Raw genomic sequence first — 25957 nt, 5'->3', positions numbered from 1 at the left:
TGAATATCCTAAAACCTTCACTTTTATATAGTGGTTACATTGACAAATGAATAGTCTAACTGCGATGGCTTATGAAACTATTCAGGTATATTCAAAGTGATTCTTTTATCGAAATATTTATACGTATATGTATATATACATAGGTATAAAGCACAAGTACAGAGTATTGCCACTTTATATATTACAGGAGTATCAAAGATAACCGAGTGCTTCTAATTAAAATAATTTTTTTTAAGTTCATCTCAGAGAACATGTGTTTAGTCGTTATAGATTTTTAACAGATTTTATTAAGTTTTACGTTAAAGGAAGTCTCTGAAGTGGAGCGTCGATAATCAAATGACTTTATAAAAAGGTTTTTACACTCTATCCTAACTAGGTTCTAGGTAAGTTATCTGGTAAAATTCTTTTTTTAAGAAACAAATCTAAAGTAAATAAAGAATAAAGGAGACAAATCAAGACAAATTATGAGACAAAATATGGCGCTGTTTTTAAGTTCTTTTTGTGTTTCAGACATAAAGCAGAATGATTTAACTGAACAATAATCCATCGGTTAGCTGCCACAACCATCTTACTTACAAAGTTTTTTTAGAACCTTCGAAATTCTAATTTTGAATAACTTTTTAGGACTGCTTTTCTTTAAAACAACTTTTTTTTTATCGTGAGAACAGCTCCATTCATTTTGATTAATCACAATGTTTGGTGATGGAATCATGCAGTTCATTAACAATCTATGTAGGAGTGTTGGAGGACTGTACGATTCAACTTTACAAACTCTGTATGAGAAAATGATTGCTATTTTTTCAGAGAAAAACGTCTTACAAGAATCTTGGTTTTCCTAAAAAGTATTACTTTAAACTTAATTTCATCATAAAAAAAAAATAGTTTCTTCATTTCTCTGGACCAAGCAATTCTCCCATACAACACCTCAACTTTGGAACAGATCTTTGGGAGTCAGCGTTGTTTTTCTGACAATTACTCAGAAACTGATCGTTTTCTTCCTACTTCTCTATTACTAAGACAAAGATGATTTGCAACTATGCTGCAGTGTTTACCGTTTATTGGCCCAATTCTTTGATTTTAATTTTCAAGTTCTCACAAACGCTATTAGAAATATTTGAATGCGATTAAACTCATTAAGATTGGGGTTTTATACGCTTTTTTTACAGCGATAATAACAGATTGGTAAACAACGAATAAAAAACTTCAAAACTTATGTAAAAACTTTTTTATTACATTTTTCGGTCGTTTTTTTTTAACAAGCACTTGCTAAAAATCATATTATAAAAAAAGTCTTCAATTATTGAACTTCAATGCCACAAATCAGATTTAGAGAAATTTTACCATCAAGAAAACATATATATCGTCAATATCTTGTTTGATAACATGTTTATGTCGCTTTGAAAAAATACAAAAAAAAAATCTATTGCGTTTATTGTTATTTGAAACTACTGCACAACACTGTTAACTAGTCTTTTCTCTATACCATAAAATTAATACAAACTTTTTTTTTTGCCAAAAGAGAATCAAGGAGTCAATAATGATTTATAAAGAAAAAAAGAATTTCTTACAATGCATTCCATCAACATTCCTCAAATTTTTATACAAATAATAATTATTTCCTATTAAACTTTCCTTTAAAAAGTATGTAGCAATTTTAATACAATGCGAATGAGAATTAGAGATTAGCTGAGGATCAAAAAATGCGTTCAGTGTTTTTTAATGTTTGTCAGCAACATTTTATTGAATATAGTTCAACATTTTTAGACGAAATAAATTACTAGAAAACTCACAAGAGGAGATTCATAAGGCTAAAAGAGATTTAGTTATGTTCACACTTCTACTGCGAAATCTCGGGAAATAAACGTAACAGAACGAGTAAGCAAGTTAGGAATCAAAAAATAAAGATAAATGACGCAGTTTGCGTAGAAAAATTTGACAAAAAAATAAAAGCATTGATTTGTATTGGATGTAATTCCTTTTCAAAGCCTATTACAAAATTCAATTATAAATTTTATCATAGATTCAAGAACAGCTTGATGTCAATTTTTTTTAAATGTTCACAGGTGCTTGTTTTAAGCTGTCTGTGTCATTTAAAACTTTGTAATTACTATGTGTCATCACTGATAGTTGGATATTAGATGGGAAATGAGCGATTTGTTGTTTTTTCAAAATCACTTAATTGAGGTAAACTTCATTTCCTTTGCTAAGAAATCGGAAATAAGAAAATTAAAAAGCTTGTTTCAAATATATTGACCTGGTGTAGCTATGCACCAAGAAAGATTTGTAAATGTGAAAGTTAAATAGTTTAAAAGTTAAATAAGGTCACGCCTCAGGCTGATTACCTATATGATAGCTGTATTATTATTCTGATGCATCTGTCATTTAACTCGTCACAAACTAACTACAAATACTTACTATGGAACGCATTCCTATATTCGAAATATCTAAACGAAACATTTCTTGGAATGTTTGTTCAGGCTTTGATTTAATATGTACGATCAGCTTCGCTTTTTCACATTACCAATATAAGTAAACATAGTGCGGCGCTCAACGGATTTTATGCTTTCCTCTATTTAAATCTTGATTTACATACGTTCTATTGTTACTTGTGACCTAGCTCACTCCGCATACTAATCACAAAAAGATATTGCAGAGCTTCCGGTTACCGGTCTTTTTCAGTGTGATAAGCCAAGTAGCGAATTAAATTACACAATAAAACGTAACCCACAACTAAGCAAATCTTCAGGTTTAACGTTTCTAAACAGGGAGAATTTTAACTAATATCAAAAAGAATAAATCTTTTATTTAGTATCTCGAAAACTATTTTTGCATCCAGAGGTGCTTACCTCTGGATGCAAAAATAGTTTTCGAGATACTAAATAAAAGGTCTGCGCATACTTATGTTCAAGATTTTATTGCGAGAAAAAAAAAAAAAAAAGGTAATTCGTCATCATTTTCTGTTAATAGTTTTTGACAGAGAAAGATTTTAAAAAATCTGTATTCGTCCGGTATTAAAATGATTTTAGTGTACTTAAACTGGATTATTCACGCAGATAAGAAGTAATACAGAAATAAGCGCTGCAATAAATTACTGATTACAATGGCATTGGAATGCCGAAAAATCCTTGTCACAAATTCCTTTTTAGGGCACGTGACTAAAATTATTCGAATGGACTGCTATCTGGCGGGAGTAAGAGAAAAACAAACTTCGTAGCTAACGGGAAATACTTTCGTTAAATATTTACTTTGTGAAGCAAATATTTCTTTGCAAGTAAAAGTTAAACAGAAAAAGATGTTTAATTATATTTTCTTTGTTATTATTTGTATCTGTTTGAATAGTTTTAAGCTTTCGCAGTGTTGTTCTTATGCTACCAGAGATGGTTTGCTAATGCTAAGATGTACACAAATGAAACTGGAAGCATTTCCGAAATATATTGACAATTCTACAGAGTTTTTGTAAGCATTTTATTATGGAAAAGACTATTTGTTTACTCTTATAAATCAACTATTGGTAAGCAGAGATATTTAACATAATTATCATAGTCTGCGCAAACTCTGCTGCTGTCACATTTGTTTTATTTTGTAAGTGGCAGTTTTTTAAAAAATACATTTATCAAAATTATATTTTTTTAGGCGCTTAGAAAAAAACGAAATTAAAGATATACCACAAAATTTTTCGTACATGTTACCGAAACTAGTCAAGGCGTAAGTACTTAGCTTAATTTTAAAATTAATGTTGTAAACATATACACTTTGATATATGTAGTTTACATACATATACATTAAAAGTTTATTATAATTTCCTCACTTTTAAAGCATAATTTGTGGTAAAACTAATCTACTTAGAAAATTTTAAATTCTTCATAAATATTTTTAAAATTTATCAAAAACTTCTAAGCTTAAATTTTTTTTAGTTTATGCTACTACTGTTTACGTTAGTTGAAAATGAAAGTTTATAAATAAATGAAGAGAGTACAATATTTATGTTAAGCAAACAAAAGTACTAAAGCATAAAAAGTAATTAAACAAAGATGATAATATATAGATAAGTTTAAAGTATAGGTTTGTTAAATATAATAAAGAGCTATTAGTTTTACACTCTCTAAAGTATTGTTTTGACATAATATTTCAAAACATTTAAAGAAAGAGTTTTTAAGCATTTCGTAAATGTCAGTTTTAAACACGTAGATTTGACATTTTTAAATATGTAAAGATTAGTTAACTAAGAAGTTGTTTCATAAAATGTTAAAATGTTATACTCTAGGTTGACTGATACATATACTAGTGTATAAGTCAACCTAGTATGTAAATAAATAACCATGTGTATAAATTTCCTTTTTTGTTTTGATTTCTTTTTTCTATTTTTAATAACTTAAATGCATATTTTTAATTAGATTAAAACCTTATAGTATAATAAAGCTTTCTTTTTTCAAAATTTTCAAAAAAAAAATCATTTCTATATATACTTTTACTTGCTTATAGGGATATTTCAAGAAATAAAATAACAACTTTGGAAGCAAATGTTTTTTCAAATTTCAAAAAACTTAAATCAGTGTAAGTTTTTTCATGTTCATATATTTTAACTTGTAAGATGCATAGTTTTCAATGCATATGTTATACATGATAATTGAGTTTGTCAATTTTTTATTTTCTAGCTATCTTCAAGACAATCACATTTCTGTTGTTAAAAATGACATTCTAAAAGGATTGGAGTCAACAGAAATATATTTGTAAAGATTTTTGTTGTTTTATGACAAAAGCTTGTGATAATACCATTTAGCACAAATAATTTACATAATTATGTTGTCTTTTTATATTGTTTAATTTTCTTTTTGACGGTAATCAAATTACAATATTTTCTCTTAGACGGCTATCAAATAACAATATTTCAATTATTCATCAAAATGCATTCTCTGGTCTCTATGCTGATACCTATTTGTAAGTCTTTTTTCTTTTTCTTTTTTTTTTGTAATCTGTATAATACCTCTAATTTGAAAAACAGTGTAAAAGTTGTATATTTGTTGTATATAAAGTTGTATATTTAAAAATGCTGGTAAAATTATTTTAAAATACTGATCAATTTTCTTTCTAAAATGTCTAGATTTTTTAGAAACAGTCTTCAATATTAAAAGAATTATATTGTTTTACATTTAATGATTTTTAAGAATTTGTTTCATTTGGTTGAACTTAAAATATATTTCTGTTATCTGTTGAAAGCCTGAGGTTGGAAGCTTGATGCTTAGCTTCTGTATGATCCTAAGATTTCTTAAGGTAAGCCCTGGTTCACAGCTTTAAGATGAAAAATTTTTAAAAAATGCAATTGGCTCAGGAAGTATTAGGCTATTCTTGCACAAGCATACTTGTTAAATTACCTTCTGAAAGCTATAGTTGAATGCTTCTTGATCAAAAATGTAGATAAGAAGGATAAAAGTGTTTGACAAAGAAAGTGAGGGAGATTTGTAATGCTACTTTGTAAAGTTAAACCTGCTTTGCAATGTGGGTTTCATACCTGGCTACATTATGTGACTTTCTATCAGTTTCTGATACTGATATAATGTCCAATGCCAAATTATACTATTCCATTTTACCTCTACCAATAAAAGGATTGTGGAGCCTAAGCAGGCTAGAAAAGACATTTATTTACATTAATCCAAACCCAAGTTCTAAAAAATAAGTTTTTTTTTGCATTCACCCTAATTTCATATGCAATATTATATTTATGCATAACAATGTATAAACTTTTACTAAGCAATCACTAAACAATGCTTTTCTTTAGGGACCTAAACCTTAACAGCATATCTTTCTTGCATCCAGAGACATTTATTGATGTTCGTGGTTTGTTGAATTTGTAAGTAAAAGTTTTTAATTTTATTAAACTTTTTAAGTTTGAAAATCTTTCAAACACAAACGTTACAGTAATGAAGAACTTACCTAATCATCTTTTACTCAGACAAAAAAAGAAAAATCATTATTAAAAAAAGTTTTTTTTTTTTTTTTTTTTTTTTACTCACTTTGTTTATTTTAGAAACTTGGCAGACAATCAGTTGACTGTATTGCCTGATCAATTGCTCAAAAACCAAGAGAATCTCTTTACCATGTTAGAGGATTTTTTACGATGAATTGCAGTAGCTTTTTTTTATGAGAGTTTTTTTAACATTGTTTTGTAATGTTCGAATGAACTACTTATATTGAAATATTATTTAGAAATCTTCGTAACAACAAAATCTCATCACTAAGCAAGAACATATTTGAAGGTTTGCATGCATTACAGTTTATGTGAGTTTTAACAAAAATTATGGAAAATAAATTGTTTTTATTAATTTTGTTTAATGTTATTTATCATTCAAATAGTTTGTGAATTGCATGTAATTTATAAAGAATTTTGAATGTAAAACAAAATTTTTCTAATTCAAGAGACCTGTCATTCAACAAGTTGACATTTTTATCATCAAGCCTGTTTGCCAAAAACAATAAGCTTCAAAAAATGTGAGTAAAAATATAAAGTTTAGTTTAAAATTTAAAGCTTGATAAAATAGTTTAGTGAAAAGAATCTCTTATGTTTTAAAGATTTTATGCATGATAAAAATTACTAATACTAATTTTTTTTTATAGATATTTAGAATCAAACTTGTTGACTCACATACCCTTTAATTTACCTCCCAGTGTAATTGAAGTGTAAGTAATTTTTAAATTATTTCTTTCTAACATGAGGTTTAGAGTTTGTTATTTTAAAAACAAGACGAAGGAAAGGAACTTTTACTTTTTCTTATTAGAAAACTGAAAGGTAATCCAATAGTCTGTGATTGTGAGCTAAAAGTAATGCTTCAAGACTCGTTTCTCAAATCAAAACTAAAGGATTTTGATGATATATTTTGTCAAAATTATGCAAATCATACTACTAAACAAGTGTTAGAAGAATTAGTTTGTGGTAAATTTTTGTTTTAATTTTCTTGACTTGTTTTTGTTTTGTGTAAACATTTTTCTTTATTGATTGCAACTTTTGATATTTTAAAGATGTTGAGCAAGAAGAAATGAATAACTTGTATTTTAGTTAGCCTAATGGTATATTTTAAGCTTTTTTTTGTGATCTGCAACAAATATCAATAGTCCTGTGCTTCCCCTCCAACAGCATTTTTTCTTGTTCTAGAGGTACCAACAACTGCTGCAACATCTTCATTATATAACATTAGAGCTAATAAAACAACCACATCACCAGGTATGTCATGTGACACGTGATAATATGAGGTTAACATAAAGAGTGACAATAACATAAAGAATGTGATATTAACATGTGGCCTTTAAGTTTTATTTCTACAGGCTGGATTTAAATCTAAATCCTGTATAGTGTAAACTTTTTTAGTATTTTTACTTTTTTTTGATTTTTCCATTTAAAAAAAAAGGGAAAATTTATTTTTAGAAGAGAAGTCTCTTGATACTGACAATGATTTAAGTTGGCGAACCATGTTAGCTATAATACTTAGTGTAGTTGTATTGCTAGTGGTGGTTGTTTTGTTTATAATCCTTTATCGAAAATGTATTGTGAAAACTGGTCATCAAGCTTACAATTTTGTTGAGTAAGTGCTATTTTACTGTTTTCATTTACTTATAGTAAGTATTAATCTTATTATTTACATAAAGTATTTAATGTCTTATTTTTCTTGGTTTTTTTAATCTTTCTAAAAATTTCTTTTTTAAAAAAATAAGTTGTTTTTTCTTTTGTAGTATTTTAACAAGTGAGATATTTTGAACAGAGTGTTAAAATTGTGTAACAGTTTATTGGTAGTATATAGTATATAAGTATATAGTATACAGTATATAGTATATAGTATATATAGTAAGTAAAAATAACAATTTAAAGTGTTTTGATAGTAAACTAGATGAATTTTATACAATGCGAATAAAGAAAGTGAAAATGAAGAATTTTGGAATTTTCAGATCAAAATTTCAGTAACTTTTCAAAATTTATTTATTTGCTGCCGTTTCTTTAACATTCAGAATTTCAACTATGTCTCTCGCTCGCAAAAGTTCAAAAAAAAGCCAGGCTCATCTCATTCCCAGTACATTAAACTCTTATGACATTGAACAACAAAAGATGGAAGGCTGGGACGGAACCAGTGCTGCAGTTTATAGGAAAATAGAGGGAGTCATATAAGAATTTCGCTATGGCATTACACGTCAGTTTTGTTTTGCGTTTTTTCAAACGATCGCAACGAACAGCTTTTCTCTGCTCCCCATTCGGTGTTTGGTATTTCCCAAAGGAACAACTAGGAGAACGAGTCCCGTTCAGTAAGGAAGCATTCTTTGCATCATTTTGCGCCGTTCAAATTAAGATTTTTTACCGATATGTTATTATTTTGTTGTTGTTGTTGTTCTACAGATATGTATAAATAATATTTATGTGTATATACGGTTACAATAGGTCAACCTGACCTTAAGCAAGCAGTTTTTTCATTTGCAAAAAAGTATTTAAATCATTGTTGAGATCATTTTAACGTCTTTTATACCGACAGCCGACAAAGTTTTGTTGATCTTGAATCCTTTTAAATTTTGAAAGTTAATGGCTTGCATTTTCAAAAAATTATTTATTTTGCTTTTAAGAAACGGATTTCGTATTTAAATAATTTAATGCTGTATTATTTTATTCTCATATAAATAGCGAAAAATGAGATCGTTAATTCTTTTTTTTTTTTTTTTTAAAAAAAAAAATAATGAAAAAATAAGATTACGTCGTTTGCAATACCTAATCCTCAAGAAGCCTTTAAAAAACACTTTTTTAGGATGGTGAAATATGGGTAGTAAGAAACTAAATGGGTCAGAATCTGAAATCTTTTATCGTCCAACGACAAAAAATTGATATTTTTTTATGTATGTATTTCTACTTGATTAATTTTGAATTCCTATTTACAACATTGTATTTCTTACAACAACATGTAAGTCTGGAAAAGCTGAATTATTTTCTATAAATTTGGACAAAAGTTAAATATGGTTGCTGTTGTAATCCACAGTACAATTCAAAAGTTGTATTCCCTATTCTGGATGTAAATAAAATATATTATACCGCTCCATGGCCTTCTTTATAGAAGGCCTCGACACCGTGCGCGATTTTTTTTGACTGAAGGCTGATTTAAAAAAAAATATGGCGGTTTAGTAAAATAGAAAAATGTTGTATAGCTTTGCTAAGACTAAATATATAATTAGTGAACATTCTACTTGCATTTTTTTGATGCATTATTATAAAATTATTTTTTTGACGTTAAATTAACAACTTTTTTATAAGCTTAAATTATTTATTAAAATGAATAAAAACATTTTAAATCAAAATTTTATATATATATATAATATATATAAGAAATAATAAGTAACGAGAAAAATACACCAATAAAAAACCAAATTATTTTTTTACTAAACATGAAAAAAAATTTTTACATAAGCTTGATTTCTTTTAGTTTGGTTTCTTTATTACTTTTGGGAGTGTGAAGTAATGCAAAGTTCTTTAAAAAGATGCTTGCTAATGTTTGGCATTGTTTCTTTGCAATAGAAAAACTGTACAACTCTGCAATAAATGCAAACTCTCGTATAAGAAATGTTCGGCAAACTCTTTTATCTAATAAAGAAAAAATTATGTAGCAAAATAAGGACCACTGAGATAGAGTATCTGATGGAATAGTTAATCCTCCTCTATTTAAAGTATTCAAATAAGTTCCATATTTTTCATAACATGTACTTGTATCTTCATCATTTTCTTCAGTAGAACACTTTTGAACATAACCAGCAATATAGACAATAGCATATAAAATGTCTATATTTATAGTATCTTCTAGATCTGCTAAATTGTAAATTTTATCAATTTCCCTATCATTTAAATCTTTAAGACATAAAAGACAGTCATGGCCATCATTTTCCTCTACATCAATATTCAGTTGTAGCACCAGCTTAGCATGTTGAATACGTACTGTTTCGATAACTGATTTAGCTGTTATAAAGTAAGTACTACCAGAGCCTTGCCTTAGTTTTCCAAAGCATTTTTCAATTGGATCACTAGAAAACCAACCTAAAATAACATATTCATTTCCACTTGATAAAAGATGACAAGACAAATCAACTAGGCCACGACAAGTATGTGAAAGAGCATTGCTTGTATCTCTCGTAAGCTGGCGAACACGTTTACCAGATGTTGGTTTCATATTTTCAGCCATTGTTGCAATAGCGAGCAACTTTTTTAAATTAATGCCATCTGAAGATCTGATTACATTACGCGACTCATCCCTAAATCTAGCATTGGCACCTGGACATTTAACATTCACTATTTTCCAAAATTCTATAATTAACTCCAAAAAAATAATAGTACCCTTGACACTTTCTTGTTCTATTTTAGGATGAGTTTTTAGAGCTGCAACTGTCTCTTCACTAAATATTTGTAAACAAGTGCTTACTTTTTGTCGTTCTATTGGTTTAGGATTTATTGATGTTTCAGTCAATTTGGATAACTTTATTAACTGGTTTTTTTCAAGTGTATATAAGTTAATTAAATTTTTTTTAAAACGCCTTTGTATTGCGTATTGTCATCTTTTCACTGATGACCTGATATTTCCCATTTAGCTACAACTGTTTCAAAATCTTAACGGCTTACCCCTTAAACTACAGAGGGGAAATAGTAACGGTTTACCCCTTAAACTACAGAGGGGAAAATAGTAACGGTTTACCCCTTAAACTACAGAGGGGGAAATAGAAAAAGCTGTACTAAAACTCCCTTCTGTTGCAACTTCCAAGGGAACACGTAATATATCATAAATTGGTTGAATTGTTCCTATAAATACTTTTAAATTTGAATCATGTAAGTTAACAAGTGTCTAGCATTAGTTTAAATTGTTGGCTGTAAAAACAAAGTAATTCAAAAGTGTAGCAATTGTCAGCATGATCATGAATTCTTTTTGGTCATTTCTTTTACGATAACAGGAATCTGATTGTGAATCGATTTTAGCACTGTTAATTAGGTTGTTCATCGGACTCACATCTTCTATATATATCCATATCATAAGTTTGAGAAAATATTAAATAAAATTGCACTTTTCATTGAAGCTACTCCACCGAGTTTTTAATTCTTTTTGCTGCAAATGTTCTGTGGAATATTCAATTTTATAGTTTATTTGTTTTATAAACATCAACGCCACAAAAAGAATTGTTTGAAATCTTTTTTTTGTTATCTTTTTTTTAATCCAGCGCTTTAGTTTTAGTTTTTAAACGCTTTAATATTTTTTAGTGAACTTCAAGCTGAAAACGCTAGCTGAAAACGCCACCTGCATAGGGTGACCGTTATCAAATTTTTGATAAATCTTTAAGCTTAAAATCTTTTCTCTAATTTTTTACAAGCGGGACATTAAATTGATAAATCTTTTGGCGCTCGATGAAAAAAAATACATCAATATTTTCAACAGCATCAATGAAGTCACTAGCTGTATGATTCGCTTTACGAAAAGTATAAAGTCTATGTGCTTGACAAGGAATAAATGGGACTGCAGTCCAACTAATTCTAAACTCTTTATGCATCCCATTCATATTAAACAGTTTTATTGGTAACTTCAACTGCATAAAGTAAACGTTTTATGCACTTCTTTGATCAAAGTACCTTAAACATTTGGTCTTTAAGAGAAGCGTCAGGTTTAGAATCGACCATAACTAAAAATAGATCAGGTATAGATAACTCTTCAGTAGTTTAATATATTCCTTTTTGGGATTTCAAACTGAAATATGTAATGTGATGATTAGACGCGTAGATTATTATTCAGTTACTTTTTCATTTTATGATTATGTTGAGAGAGTAAAAAAAAACAGTTTGGTAAGAATTTCCATTTCCAATCGCTTTCATCTTTCCTAAGGCTACGAATACATGGCCTTACTTTGCTGCCATATTTACTAAATTTCCCTATTAAATTCTTGTACTTTTCTCAAACGGTTAGCAAATTAACTTGTTCACTTATTAAAGAAACAAGTAAATGATTAAACTTCCAACAGACTCTTTATAAGAAACCAACGGCCTCTTTATGAGAAGCTTATAAACTCTTTATGAGAAATTGGTGAAAAATGCTAATTTTACCTCGTTTATGTTTACTTTACGGTGCAAAAGAACATGCTAAGACCTTGAAACACATCTCCGGAAATTCTTTTATTTGATTATTATCAAAAAACATTTCCTCATTCAAAAATTGTAACGACAACTTTTTTTAGTGGAGGCCTGGGAAGAAATCACATATTTTAAGGGAGTGTCCAGGAATTTTGTTGTTCAAGATAGGCAACTAAGAGGCATGGAGCATATTTTAATTTGAAATCTGATGAATTTTGATCTAGTTTAATATAAAACAAGCAAAAATTTGAATAGGGCTTTTAGGAACCATACTTTAGGGGAGGGGTCCTATTAGGGGTCGAGTAGGGTTTGCTACAATCACTTATTACAGTAAAAAAAAAATTTCTGGTCTTCTTTGTTAGATAATGATTTTATATTTTACATTTCAAAATCATAAAAAACGTTGTTCATTGGAGGTTTAATATTTTACTTTTTTCAAACTACATTCCTGCAAATAAAAAGCTACTTTAAATATGTTTGTAGTTGTAAGCAACAACCGCGTTTTTTAGCGCCTCTATTTAGTTTGGGGTGTGCTCTCTAACTTTTCTCATTCCCAAAAATGATTGAAATCCTGATGAATGGATTCGAGAGCTTGTTCGGTCTAGTAACCTAAGAAGTACAAAATAATAATAATAAGTAATACAAAATAATACTAATAAGAAGTACAAAAAAATGCAAGTTTATTTAATAAATAAAAATAAATATTCGTTGTAATTTACGCAAATTTTACGATTCAACTGTTGAAAAAGAGCATTTAATTACTAATACTATAAATTATTTTTTATCAAATTTAAAAATTATTTATCATACTGAAGACTCCACCTTTCATGTCAATGAATTCGATAATATGTCGCTCAACTCTGTGTACCTTCAAAGGAATTGTTATCCCTTAGATTTCTATAGCTCGTAGAAAACTCCTCTAAATCTTTGACATATGTGGAGCTTAATGATTTTCCAAAACAACCATGGACTATTTTTTCAAAATATCAAAATACCTTAATGTGTTTGGCAGCGGAAACTCCAAGACAAGACTTCTGAAAAAACAGTTCAAAGCTGTTTATGTTTTTAAGCAATTTATTGCCAGCATTATCTTCCAAACGATGCTGCCCTTGGTAGGACACTCTGCAGATGTTTATCTTAGACAGATATTGGTTAACAAACTGTAACCCACACTCCTTGTTTTTAAATAAATTTTTTTCAATCTCTTTTAAAACTTTGTCTACAACACCTAGCAGTATACGTAGAATATTTACAAGTTCTACTATTTTTTTGTTTTTGTCGCCTGTAAATAAAGGGGGATTAACAACATTTGTGTACTATTTCCCTTTTTTAAATTTGCACCATCAACCATCGATTGGTCGTGCGATCTTCACAAATATTCTAGAGTGTAATGATCAGCTTTTTGAAAGGCAGAAGATGACGTCATGCAATACGGACAAGGGTGCTTTAATGCTGCAGTTTGTTTTCAAACCATTTGAAGCAAAACCTTTAGATCTTCAGATACTGTGTAATCTAAGGATGAAATGTTCAACTTATCCAAAATTCGATAAATTTTGATCTAGTTTATGATAGAACAAAAAAAATGTTTTTATGATTAAAGGAGATGTAGTTCTAGAAAGGGTGCAGGTAAGGGTGGGGTTGGTTTAGCTCATGTTACATATATTTTATGATGTAAAATAAAACTAAATAAAAAATAGAACTAAAATTATTTATTGAACTGAATAAAAACTTGAACTAAAATTTTTGCCTCCGAACTGAATAAAAACTAAAACTATAACTATTTTCTGAACGAAAATATCACTGCTAAATACTACATTTAGAATAAGTAAGACCCATTATATGTTTTCACTGTTAGGCTAATATACAGTGGTGGCCAAAATTCTTGGAACAACATATTTTATGTTATGATAAATTTTTATACTAAAAATAATAAACGATAACAGTAAAATAAATAAAAAAATAAATAAGTTGTAAGTATTTTTTTAAACAACATTCTCTTTAAAAATATACCTCAAACCTTCAAAATTTATACTTTAGATCAAAAATAAATTTTTTTGGTCGTTAAATGTTTTGTTCCAAGACTTTTGGCCACCGCTGTATATATATATATATATATATATATATATATATATATATATATATATATATATATATATATATATATATATATATATATATATATACATAAATTTAAAAAGGTTACTTTTATGTTTGTGAATGTGTTTATTGAAGGAATCGGATCACTCATTCTAAATATTAAATTACTTTTTTAATTTTTTAGGCTACGGATGAGTGTCACAAGAAGCGCAGTTCATCAGTTTATTTGATTCAACCATCTGTAAATACAAAAGAAAGAATGGGGGATACATATATATGACTTTATTAAGTAAAAAGATCTGAGCTACAAAGTTTCGTTTTACCTAACGGAACTTAGCTGATTTTTACACGTTAGTAAGGTAAATTCGCAGCAGCTTTTTTTTGTTTTAATAAAAAGTAAATAAAAAAACGAGTCAAACTCTGTGACCACATGCATAATCAATCATGACAATCATGACTCAATCAATCATTATTTAAGAAATCCGAAAAAAAAACAAAAAATAAAAATACTCTGCAAAAAGTATTTTTTCTTTTTCTAATTTTACATTAAATTAAATATGTGAAAATTTTGATAAAGCATAAAAAAAATGTGGAAATTTAATATTTATCATACTTTTTTAAAGGAATTTAGCAACTTTGAGTTTTTTTAAACTTTGAAAAAACTCCTTTAAGCAAAAAAAAAAACTTTAAAAATTTAAATATAAAAAATAGCTCAAAAATGATTATAAACTTTCCGCTAAGCAATGCATAAGTGGCGAACGACCTGAGTTTTTTTTGTAAACGTTTCATCAGCCTATATTTTTATTCATACTGGTTAGCACTAAAATCGTCCCCTGTACTCTGAGAAGTAATTTCCCAGCAAGCACAAAACGTTGAAACAACGTTGAAGTAACGTTGATCACCGCTTCTTCCCAGTAAAGGCTACATACTACTTTATTGTTGGCATTAATTTACAGTTGGTTACTTTTAACACATTTATATGCTAATATTTCCTTAATTCTAAAATGTATTACTGCACATCCAAGTTAACTTACACACTATATAAGTGAATTTTGTATTTCTAAACTACATTGAGGCAAAAAGTATTGAATGGGTGTAAAACTCAACCTGTTATGTAAGACAAAATCACTTTTCTAAAAAGCTTAAAGATCAAACACAAGGATTACAGAATATAGAAACTTGAAAGTAGTTACCATTAAAAAAACATACTCATCAAAATTCTTTGATACCTAAATTATAAAACGATTATTTTCAATAATACTCACAATTAGAAAGTTTGTTAGAGCATGAATCATCTTTAAGTGACAACTACAGAAGAAAAATGATTAGTTTCTTTTTTGCAAATTCAAGATGGATGATATGAAATTGCAATTCGTATGAATAAAAAATACATTTAGAATAAGACTATTATTACTAATTCTACGCAGATTTTGATTAGCTTCTTCAAATTAACAAAAATCACTTCTCAAAGTACAGGGGAGCATTTTAGTGCTAACCAGTATAAATAAAAATATAAGCTGATTAAACGTGTACAAAAAAATTCAGGCCTTCTCGAGAAGTTTGGTTAAATTTTTGGTCTAGTATAAAATGTCGAATCACCGAAGCAATATATATCCTGATTTGAAAAATGAAACCAGATTGAAACCCTTTAAGTCGTTGATCATTTTGCGTGCGCGCTAATTGGATTTAAAACAGGTTCGCGTGCACGCTCTTAAATGTGCGGACAATCTGTGACTTAATTCGGCGCTAATGTACTGACCACATTTGTGCATAAACTTATTATGTTGAGTTTAATTGATTTTAATTATAACTAATTATAACTAAGAAATGAACGAGAGAGTAAAAAATATTTTAGTTGATAAAGTGTCTTCAGATTGGAAAAGATTTGCACGCTACACTTGCAATTTAAACGATGGTTTAGGAGGTTTCATTGATCAAATTGAAGCAGATTATACTGTGGAGGGGGATGAGTTTAAAATGGAAAAATTTATAGAAAAACTTTATCATAGTTGTCCTAACGATTACTTAACTAAAATAAAATTCTCTCTAAAGGAGTTATTAAGAGAAGATGTTCTTATAGATTTGCAAAAGCTAATCTTAAATGGTGAGTTTTGAGATTTTTTCTGATTATAATTTCTTTTTCTCATTATCTACGTTATGTAAGTTATTTTATTAAAGAGAAAAGTTAAAACTTTCTTTAAACACTTTATCTACCTTCATATGAGTTTTTACTCTTTACATTTTACCATTAGCAATTAAAAAAGATTAAGTTTTTACATTAAAAAAAATTTTACATTCTCTATTAAACCATCCAAAACATTTAGATGTTAAAAAATCTCATGATTTTTGCACTTTACTTTTTTGAATACGGTTTTTTCTTTAACATGTGAATATTTTGCCAATATATTTGCAAGTTTTGCCAAGGGTACTTGTAAAAACATTACCAAAGGCTTGTGGGCCGCAGTACAAAGTAGATTAGTATGGAGTTGATTATTGTTAAGCATAATTTAAGGAGCATGGTGTGTATGTATTCAGCTGAAAAACCTTCAACTGTTAAGTAAGAGAAAAATAGTAATAATCCTAATGTTTTTAAAACAGGAGCATATAGCATGAGTGGAGTTTCTGTTTTTTGATTTATTAATTTTTCTAACAAGGCATTTTTCTTGTAGGAGACAACTTTTACATTTTTCTGATTCTGTTTTAGATTATATTATTGTTATATAATGATTTCCTAAAAATAGGCTTCTGTCTGATTAACGTTTTGTTAACAAGTAGTGCTGTTAATGACATGGATTCTTTATATTTCATAAAATCTGAAATAAAAGTCCTAATGTTTTTATAATTTAGGTTTCCTTAAAATCATTTGTAAATTTTCATTTAGTAAGTCTGGATCTTTTTACACTATTTATTTACTTTTAGATCAAAGTAAGGACCTGAAAAAGTTTTATAGAGATACTTATCAAGAAGCTGAACAGCTCTTGTGTAATGTGAGGAATCCCACTCGTATTCAGATTTTAGATAAGTTTTCAGAATTGACTATTGTTGATGCAGATGAAGTGGAATCTGTTGCTGTAAATGTTACTAAACGAGACTCTTATTCTAAGCAAAATAGATATTCACCAATTGAATATAAGGAAGTGTTTTCAAAAAAGCTGGACTTATTGTTAATTTCTGGTATTGCTGGCATTGGAAAAACTTGGTTGCTTCAAAAATGTGTTCTTGACTGGGCTGAAGGATCATTATGGCAAGATATAGAATTTGTGTTTTATCTGCAATTTAGGAGGATAAATGAGCATACAAAAATTGCTAGCATAGATGAGCTATTGAGTACTTTTTACAATAGTGTTTTAAAAGACTTCAAAATGGATCCCTGTTTTTCTACATTATTTGTATTAGATGGGCTGGACGAGTTTGTTTATTTAAATGAATTATTGAATCACAGTTCCCAAAGTCTTTGTGAATATCCGACTGTTAAAACATTAGCAGATGTTTTAGATCTTCAAAAGCATAAATGTGTTGTTGCAGGTAGAGTTGGAGCTATAATATCTTTTAAAGAAAAAGTCAAAGACTGCAATATGTTACCCATTCAAGTGATGGGTTTTGATAATGCTGGAATAAGCAATTACATAATGAAAAATACCACTAAATATCAACAGGAAAAAGTGGAAAAAGTCTTTAAAGCATCTCAGATTGCGGTGACTATGGCATCTATTCCCTTCTGCTTAACAGCGATGTGTGCAATTATTAATGCTCCCTCAGACACTAGTGATTATTCTTTCAACACCATGACTGAGTTATACTGTGGCATTTTTTTGTACTTTTTCAAAAAGTATGTATATAAAAGTAATCCAACATTCGATAAAATAATGGAAAATAGCATTTACAAAGAATATATTTTAAAGATTTGTAAAATTTCTTGGCATTTGTTGAATGAAGGCAAAATAGTTTTTCCTCTTAAGAAAATGAATACAATGATTGGCTTTAATGTAAAAAAAGAAGAAATGTTTGGTTTCATTGAGAGAATTAAATCAGATAGTGGTGATCTATGCCAATTTGTTCACCTCTCTTTAATGGAGTTCTGTGCTGCTGTTTATGCACATGTTCATTTAACTATAGAAGAAATAACAGACAACAAAAGGTTACGCAGTTGTATACCGATAGTCTGTGGACTGACTAACAGAGACAAAGGGCATTATGTCAGTTTTCTTACTGATTGGGAGAGTCTATTTAAAGTAGAAGATTTATTGTTAATAATTTTTAAAAGTAAGTATGCTTAACAGATACTTTTTAATACTGTAAATACATTAGCAGTAGTACAAAAATGGTTCAGTGAATCATTTTTATCATCTGTTTTTTTCATTTTGTTTAAACTTGCACAACCACTATTGATGTTTGCAAAACTACTATTGATGAATCGAAAGTGTATTTAAAAAAAAAGCTTAAAGGAGAATTTAGTCTAAAATTATCTTTATAAGTAGTCTTTTAAAAAATATTTTATTTTAAAATATGTGAATATAGTTGAGTGTGTTATATATTTGTACATGGTGGTCATGGTGATCTGCAAAGTTTGTAGGCTCAATTAGCCATGGAAATAATTTTTTCTATTTGCTGCAACAGTACAAATGAAAAAGAAAATTTTTAATAATTGAAGATGCTTTGTATTTATACTTTTATTTAAATTTGATCATTTTGTTGTTGAACAGTAAATTATTTGGAGTACTTAAAGTAATTTTTTTTTTTCCAGACTTTGATGAAGATTTCTTTATGGAGTGTTTCTTTGAAGCACAAACCATTATCACTAATCAATTGAAGCGAGTGATTGAAAATAAACTATGGTGGCTTTCAATATTCGACATAAATAGTCCATGGAAAGTTACCCAACAAAAATATTTCTTTGAGAAATTTATTGATGCAGGAATGAAGTTAGATAATTTATATGTTCATAAAAATATTTTATCTGAAAATGAAAGACAATTGTTCATGATGTGCTCAAAAAAAGTTCATTGTATCACCTTTTACTGTCCGCTGATGATCAAGGGATGGAAACCAAGCGATCCTGTTGAACAGGTTAAAATATCCGTCGATGACAGTTACGTTTCTTTAATTGACTTTAAGGATTTCTTTCCCTGGTTTCAACTTTGTAAACAATTACTCCTTTCTCTTCACAGAGAAACAAACTTCATCAAAGATATTTGTGATTGTATTCGTGAATGTCGCAACATAGAGTTTTTGGAGATCAAATGTGATGGGCAAGAGTTTTATGATATCGGGTCTTTAGAAATTTCATTAAAGTGAATTAAAAATCAAACATTTGAAAATTTAAAGTAACGAAAGTGATCCTTAAAAGAAAATGAAAAACGTTTCGAACGTTCAGCAAATGAAACTTATAAAAAGATGATTTGAATGCCAGTGATGTCAAAGTAAAAAGATCTCCTTGATAGAAAGTCTAAGATTTTGAATAAAGATTGATTTTTCTATCTCTATCCTAACTCCTATAGTATAAACGTTTAATTATAAATTCCAAGCCCTGTCATTTAAATTTCAAATAAAATTTAGTCTTAAAAATTAATTAGTTTAAGACCTAAAGCATGACAAAATCTTTTTTGCCTTCAATGATCTTAGTTAACCAGCTTTAAGTTGCTAAAACTTCGTATACAAAAGCTGGTGTGATTGGAAGTGTACGAAAAATTATTAATGCCACAACAACCTTAACATATGAAGCTGCTTTCGAAAATATGTAAATTTCAGCTCATCAACACCAGACTTGATTTTGATTCCATCTTTTTGTGTAACAAATGTGTGCAACAGAAGAAACGCAAGATTCATAATTTGATCCCGGATATTTCTAAGAATTCTTCACGGTGTCGATTAACTCATGAGCTATTTGGGCCGGTCCAAAGATTCGTCAGCGATTACGTCACCATAAATACCTGTTCTTCTGACGTCATCATAAAATACAAAGTAGACCTATTGAGAACAATATCAATTTATCTTACTAAATCTACGCGAATATTCCTTTTTTCAGAAATTTTTTTTTATCACCTACTTGAATACTGCGTTTGTTTGCTTATTTTGCCAACTAAAAGAATATTCAAGTTTTTTTTTTGCAGAAATTGTAAATATAGAGATATTTTCATATTAAAAAAGCGAGTTTTTGAACATTAAATGTTACTTCCAAAAAAAATTGTACTCGTGGTCAAAGTGTCTTTCTATATTAGAACTATTCTCACTTTGAAATCTTCTCCTTTTTTCCAATAATCTCTTTTTAAAATCTTTCTCAAAAATCAAAAAATTTCTTCTCAATTTTCTCATAGAATCTTCCCATCGAATTCTCTCTTAAAAATCTTCTCATAAAGTTCTCCGAAAAGGTTTAGGCTAGATTTTCTTAACCGTTGTTTTTCTATGTCTGCAGATGTTTCTTAAATCAGGTGTTGTTCTAGTATAGGCAATAGATTTTATCTTCAAATCCGTTTAGTACTTTTATTTCAACCTCTGAGTCATTGTTCTATAAAACAGGTTTTACCGGTTATCTTTTGATTAACGTTTCTATGATTTTTATTAACGTCTCGACTAGTTAATAAAAATCATAAATTAGCTACAGAATTAACTTGTGTCTCACTAATTGAGCTATCACCATTTAACAGTGTTGTTACAATTGAATTTCTGGTCGTTATTGCGAAAACAGTCTTAAACTTTAATGGTGGAACTGATTTATTTTTCATGGAATTGTACAATGTGCCCACCTAGCGTTTCGGCTGTCTCTCGCTTTTTTCGTTCGAATACCTTTTTTACGTTTGAATCAAATCATAAATAATTTTAACATTTCTTTTCGTTTTCCTCACGCAAGAAATGAAATTTTCAAATTTGAATTCTTTTCCTCATTTGCAATTCAAGTGAACTTCTTTAGAACATTCTGAAGGGGAATCAGAAGCTTCACATTTTATAACAGAGAATTTGCAAACAAGAATATCAAAAAAACTTATCAATCTTTTGTCACAAACTTCGCGATTTTTTTTTTTTTTTTGGACATCCAATTATTGCTGCCTCAATCCACTAAATCACTGTTTTTTCATAAATGGTTTTGCCTATAATTTCTTTCAGAGACTTAAAAAATACTTACATAAGGCCTATATTAATATAATAAAGTGTTAACCGCATAAAAATATTTTGTAAATGCGTCAGAGTACGTCCTATCGCTTAAATCTATGTTATGTCCGGAGACTTTAGCACATAAATTTAACAATTGCAATCATAAATACATTCACAAACACTTTTCAGAGAATTAAAAAACATTCGTATTAAGCCAATATAAATATGATAAAGTGTATACCACACAAAAATATTGCTACTGGAGTAATTAACCAATGATGTTTTTAGAAACAGTATAAGAAACTATTTAAAAACATTTTATTGGGTTGGCTCGATTCGGACTTTCTATTCCAAACCGAAGTGTTTTTTTTTTGTTTTTTTTTAAAAGTGCTTTTATGTGCGCATGCGTCTATCGTGTGATTGACGCGGTAAAATTTCATGTTAACATTAAAATCTTAATAACATAGACTGGAAAAGTCTCTGTTACGCTAACAAAAATTTAATGATAATCAAAATATGAACTGAGGTATAATTGTCGGGTTCTCCTTTAACAAATCAGCGTGAAAGAAAATACTGACGTCATTTGAAAGAATAAATGAGCCTTTTAAGTTTTCCAGGCTGTTCCCTGTCATGTTGAATATTGAGAAAGCTTTATAAAACGATCTTGTTTAACACTCTTTTCTTGCCTGGTTACTGATCAAATTTTTCTCAAATTTTTATTATGCAATTTTAAATAACCAATACAATAAACGAACATATCGTATTTAGCTAAGCATATTTTAAATTTTTGATATATTCAATATATAATATAATATTGAAACATTTAAAATAAACAACCTTTAACCTATATAAAAGTTATTATAATTAATAGGTATACTATTACTCATAATTTAAACTGCTCAAAAGGTAAAGAAGAACCAAAGAAAGGCAACCTGTAAGGGTTACAATTGGTTAATATGCGCTGATATGGTAAGTAAATAAAATTTCTCCTAACAAAAAAATAAAAAAAATAAAAAAAAAACATTCAAGTTAGTTATGTCATTTTTTTCAGGATGGAAGTCATGCCACTCTGAGAAGTCTTGAGGAGTTGCTTAATGAGTTTTTTGGACCTGTAACAAGTAATGAGCGAAAAAGACAAATTGGTAATATTTATTTTAGTTTTTAAAAAAAAAAAATTCTAAAGCAAGTTTTCTAAAAATATTTTTATGTTGTTATAGTAGCTAATGATATTTAAAAGTTTCATATATCTTAGTCAAATATTATAAAATAAATATATTTACAGTATGTTCTATAGTTTCTTCAGTAATTTTTGGTAAACTATGCTGACCATTAATATGTAAGCATTTTAATAAGATCTTAAAGTAATTTCTGTCAAGCTTTCATCTTTTGCTGTGATTTGTTTCAATCAGTTCTTGACTTTCAAAAACTTAATGGTAAATTTTGTTGCCAAATTGCTGTAGCATTTTTATATTCAATCAATTTATACTATCTGTAAGCATTGAAATTTAATTTTTTAAAGAGTTGCCTTTTGTAACAAAAAAAAAAAAAAGAAAAAGAAAAAAGGAATAAATAATTGAATGGTTGCATCATTGAAAGTGTTTCTTCTTACTTGTTTTTTTTAGAAGAGCTGTTAAATCAATTTGCACTTCAAGATGGATCTTGGATTCAATGCTTATTCTTTTTGGACAACTGTGCAAATAGCTATGTTCACATGTATTCCTTAAGTGTCCTTGAAGTAAGTACAAATTTTTTTTTAATTAACCTTTTTGTTAAGAATGTCAAGTTTTTATATCAATTCAATAGTTATAGTTGATATTTTTGTAAATAAATTGAGTTTTTATAATATTTCTCAGACTTAAAATGTAATTATGTTAGAAATTGTATACATTTAAACAGAAACAGTAGAAATTTTGCTTGCAAAGTTTGCTTCAAAGTTGTTGAGCTATGGCATATATTAACATGAATATATTGAGATGCTACCATTTTCATCTGAAATGGTTATTGCACTATTTAAATAGTAATTTTAGATCAGTTTGTTAGACAAAAATGGGTTGCTTAAATAGTTCTGAAGCACGTGGCAAACTCAAAAGTTTCTTCAACATAGCACTATATGATCCATATTACCAAATAGATCATTTATTGGGACTAAGAAATTTGGCTGGCAAAGTTTATTCCAGGAGTTTGGAAAAATTCTAATAATACACCATTTTCTTCAAATGATGATTCCAATATTTTAATATATATAATTAAAAACAGATTTGATTTTCTACAAAAACTAGGAAACTTTGTTTTGAAGGCACTTAAATTTTAATTAAAAAGCACAGCTTGATTATACCAGTTTGTTCTTATTCCAGTTTGCTCTTAATTCAGTCTTTTTATCACATGTCCTTATGCTAGTTGGCACTCATACCAGTTTGAGAGTGACAAGTTTGTGTGAAATTGTACTGGATGCTAATACCAGATTGCTCTAATTGCAATTGGCACTTATTTCAACCTCTGTATCAATTTTACCCGGTTTGCTGTGATGCGCATATGTATGAAGAGACTCATACCATTGTACGGAATCTGTATCTTTTTATAAAAAATGAATATACATGCTTATACTAACATTAAAAACCTAATGCTCTAGGATAAAGTCACTGCTAGTTGAATTTTTCTATTATTTGTTTAAAGAGCCTGGAATTTGTGTATGTAATATGATTGTTTATTCTACAATACATCATAATATCATATTGAGTTATGCATCAGCTAAAAAAAATTCAAAGTTAGTAATATTTGCATGAATTAAATTATAAATCAATTGTCAAATGGAGTAAATGTAAAAAGTAAAGTAAAGAATGTAAGTAAACATATTAATGTGAGCATCACTTGCACAACTTTTGTGCAGCAAAAATTTGGAAACCATTCAGCATGAAGTGTAAAACATAGATGTTGAGTGAAATCTAGGATTAGTTTATCATGTTTTTATTTGATTTTAAGATAGTGGTTCTCCTTGTATTTATTTTCTAATTTATTCCACAAATTTGTAAACAAATTGATAAAAAGCTAGAGGTAATGCAAGCCATCTTTAATCAAGATATTATCCAACAATCAATATCTATTTTACAAATAATCTAAATACTTTTTTTCTGGTTAAATAATTTAGTATTTAAAAAAATGTTATTAAAAAACATCTTTACCTTTAGAAAATGTATATTTGCTAAAAGTGATTTTAAATTTTCTTTTTTGGCACTTTTTTTTTTTTTTGTATGTTTTTATTATTTTTTTAAATTTATCATTAGTCACTTGTAAACAGAAGATGGCATAGTTTCCCTGGCACTGACAAACAACAAGTGCGGAGGTTTCTTTATAACTTACTAGTTTCAAAACACAAAGAAGTTGCTCCTTTTATTCGTAACAAGTGTATCAAGGTAATGGTTAATATAGGAAGAATGGATTGGCCAATGTTTTACCCTGCATTTTTTTCCAATATCATGCAGGTAAACTAAGTTTTATTTTACTGTTTTAGTGATTTTAATGGTAGAAATGCATTCCTGAAAAAACATAATAACTCATGCAAAAAATCTTTTCTAGTTTTTCATAAAGAATGTCAAAAAATTTTAATAATTTTGTGTCTTCTGAATTGTTTGTTTTATAGTGGGCTTTTTTTCTGTCTGAATTTTATAAAACTAATTATTGCATGTTCTTTTCAGCAAAAACTTTTTTATGCATTTTTAGCTGGTGAAGGAACCAAACACAACAATAATTGGAGTTATTGCTCTGCAGATGGTATCAGAAGAGTTTATTTCACCACGCGAGGATTTAAACATGTCTCGCCGAAATGAGCTAAAAGAGCAACTTCTAAGACATATTCCTGATGCCTTTCGTACCCTTACAGAAATTCTTAATTCCTTTATTCATAAATCAGTTTCATCTACTACAGTGACTCCTCCTCCTTCGCCAAATCAAAGTTCACCGTTTCATACACCACACCAGTCCCCTCATCACTCACCTGCTAATCATCTGATGATAAATGGATTATTTCCAATGCAACACATAGGAGGAGCTTCAGATCTTGACAAAAGCTCAAAAGAAATATGTATATGTATATTTAGTTGTCTGACCCAGTATATTTCATGGTTACCACTTTCCCAAGTGATAACCCCTGCACTTATTTCTAAAGTGTTCCAGTTTGCAGAGTATGGGTGTAATTTTTCAATGAATGCTGATAAAGGCAACTGTGAGCTTGGTAATAAAGAAGTTTAATCTTTTTCTTTTCTGTCAAATATTAACTAGGTCTTTTTATTTATTTATTAATAATCCTTGAGTTAGTAACTTCACACACCCAAATATTATTTAAGTTAAAAGGAATGGATTATTCTTAAATCTGTTAAGCCAGATGCAATGGCGAATGTGTTTCCAAATAAAAAACATTAAAAAAAAACCCAAAACAAACTAATGCTGAAATTTAAGATTGTTTAGTGTACATTTCCACTATTTTATTTCTAATACTGCTTGAAGTCCAACTATTGTGTTTTTACACATATTGTCATGACCAATGTTTATTATAGTCATAATTATTATTACAATTATCATTATAGGCATAATTATTATTACAATATTCATTATAGGCATAATTATTATTACAATTATCATTATAGGCATTATTAT

At 28.4% G+C, this 25957-nt stretch overlaps 5 protein-coding genes and 1 long non-coding RNA gene across 11 annotated transcripts in view; 4 read left to right on the top strand and 2 right to left on the bottom strand.

Annotated features, from left to right (window-relative positions):
• The window catches only part of LOC145184630 (putative sodium-coupled neutral amino acid transporter 10), a 175894-nt gene that overhangs the window by 94680 nt on the left and 55257 nt on the right, over nucleotides 1–25957 (top strand). The gene's annotated exons all lie outside the window — the stretch shown is intronic.
• The window catches only part of LOC145184712 (exportin-6-like), a 138534-nt gene that overhangs the window by 94680 nt on the left and 17897 nt on the right, over nucleotides 1–25957 (top strand). For 3 of the 5 annotated variants that reach the window (XR_016453914.1, XM_090092233.1, XM_090092230.1), the window contains exons 2-6: nucleotides 22179–22276; nucleotides 22359–22449; nucleotides 22930–23042; nucleotides 24589–24786; nucleotides 25025–25535. Coding sequence is in view for 4 of the 5 variants with exons in the window: in XM_090092233.1 (XP_089948359.1) it covers nucleotides 22274–22276; nucleotides 22359–22449; nucleotides 22930–23042; nucleotides 24589–24786; nucleotides 25025–25535 (916 nt within the window). In the remaining variant the exon portion in view is untranslated. Of the gene's footprint in view, nucleotides 1–22162; nucleotides 22277–22358; nucleotides 22450–22929; nucleotides 23043–24588; nucleotides 24787–25024; nucleotides 25536–25957 lie in introns of all 5 variants that reach the window. The other 2 variants (XM_090092232.1, XM_090092231.1) reach the window with 2 other exon arrangements.
• On the top strand, nucleotides 2979–8674 carry LOC145184687 (uncharacterized). 2 transcript variants are annotated; one of them, XM_090092250.1, is made up of 14 exons: nucleotides 2979–3456; nucleotides 3634–3705; nucleotides 4483–4554; nucleotides 4656–4730; nucleotides 4867–4938; nucleotides 5777–5848; nucleotides 6026–6097; nucleotides 6205–6276; nucleotides 6415–6486; nucleotides 6613–6675; nucleotides 6774–6928; nucleotides 7148–7216; nucleotides 7418–7574; nucleotides 7996–8674. In XM_090092250.1, exons 1-14 carry the CDS (start codon nucleotides 3293–3295, stop codon nucleotides 8150–8152), a joined length of 1344 nt encoding a protein of 447 aa, XP_089948376.1. In that variant the 5' UTR covers nucleotides 2979–3292; the 3' UTR covers nucleotides 8153–8674. The 2 variants fall into 2 exon arrangements, with proteins under 2 accessions (XP_089948376.1, XP_089948377.1); XM_090092251.1 differs by having other exon boundaries at nucleotides 2987–3511.
• On the bottom strand, nucleotides 9423–11908 carry LOC149885550 (uncharacterized). Its single transcript, XM_090093350.1, has 2 exons — nucleotides 11898–11908; nucleotides 9423–10545 (listed from the first exon to the last, which is right to left on the bottom strand). Exons 1-2 carry the CDS (start codon nucleotides 11906–11908, stop codon nucleotides 9423–9425), a joined length of 1134 nt encoding a protein of 377 aa, XP_089949476.1.
• On the top strand, nucleotides 15932–20402 carry LOC145184320 (NACHT, LRR and PYD domains-containing protein 12-like). Its single transcript, XM_090093691.1, has 3 exons — nucleotides 15932–16322; nucleotides 17138–18481; nucleotides 18963–20402. Exons 1-3 carry the CDS (start codon nucleotides 16046–16048, stop codon nucleotides 19511–19513), a joined length of 2172 nt encoding a protein of 723 aa, XP_089949817.1. The 5' UTR covers nucleotides 15932–16045; the 3' UTR covers nucleotides 19514–20402.
• Nucleotides 18073–20597, bottom strand: LOC149885549 (uncharacterized). Its single transcript, XR_016454367.1, has 2 exons — nucleotides 20449–20597; nucleotides 18073–20185 (listed from the first exon to the last, which is right to left on the bottom strand). It is a non-coding gene; the product is annotated as an uncharacterized LOC149885549 (long non-coding RNA).

The sequence above is a fragment of the Hydra viridissima genome, unplaced genomic scaffold (genome assembly GCF_058129835.1).
Source record: "Hydra viridissima isolate aposymbiotic clone 2 unplaced genomic scaffold, HvirCarnegie_v1 scaffold_7, whole genome shotgun sequence".
Taxonomy (NCBI): domain Eukaryota; kingdom Metazoa; phylum Cnidaria; class Hydrozoa; order Anthoathecata; family Hydridae; genus Hydra; species Hydra viridissima.
Note: the sequence above shows the minus strand (reverse complement) of the source record. Positions and strands in the feature narration are given on the sequence as shown.

Excerpts from the sequence above, each read along its gene's own strand:
- LOC145184687 (XM_090092250.1), top strand. The coding sequence starts at position 3,293 with ATGTTTAATTATATTTTCTTTGTTATTATTTGTATCTGTTTGAATAGT. Across the intron at positions 4,555-4,655 it reads TTCAAAAAACTTAAATCAGT|CTATCTTCAAGACAATCACA; the intron begins GTAAGTTTTTTC and ends TTTATTTTCTAG. Across the intron at positions 4,939-5,776 it reads CTCTATGCTGATACCTATTT|GGACCTAAACCTTAACAGCA; the intron begins GTAAGTCTTTTT and ends GCTTTTCTTTAG.
- LOC145184320 (XM_090093691.1), top strand. The coding sequence starts at position 16,046 with ATGAACGAGAGAGTAAAAAATATTTTAGTTGATAAAGTGTCTTCAGAT. Across the intron at positions 16,323-17,137 it reads GCAAAAGCTAATCTTAAATG|ATCAAAGTAAGGACCTGAAA; the intron begins GTGAGTTTTGAG and ends ATTTACTTTTAG. Across the intron at positions 18,482-18,962 it reads ATTGTTAATAATTTTTAAAA|ACTTTGATGAAGATTTCTTT; the intron begins GTAAGTATGCTT and ends TTTTTTTTCCAG.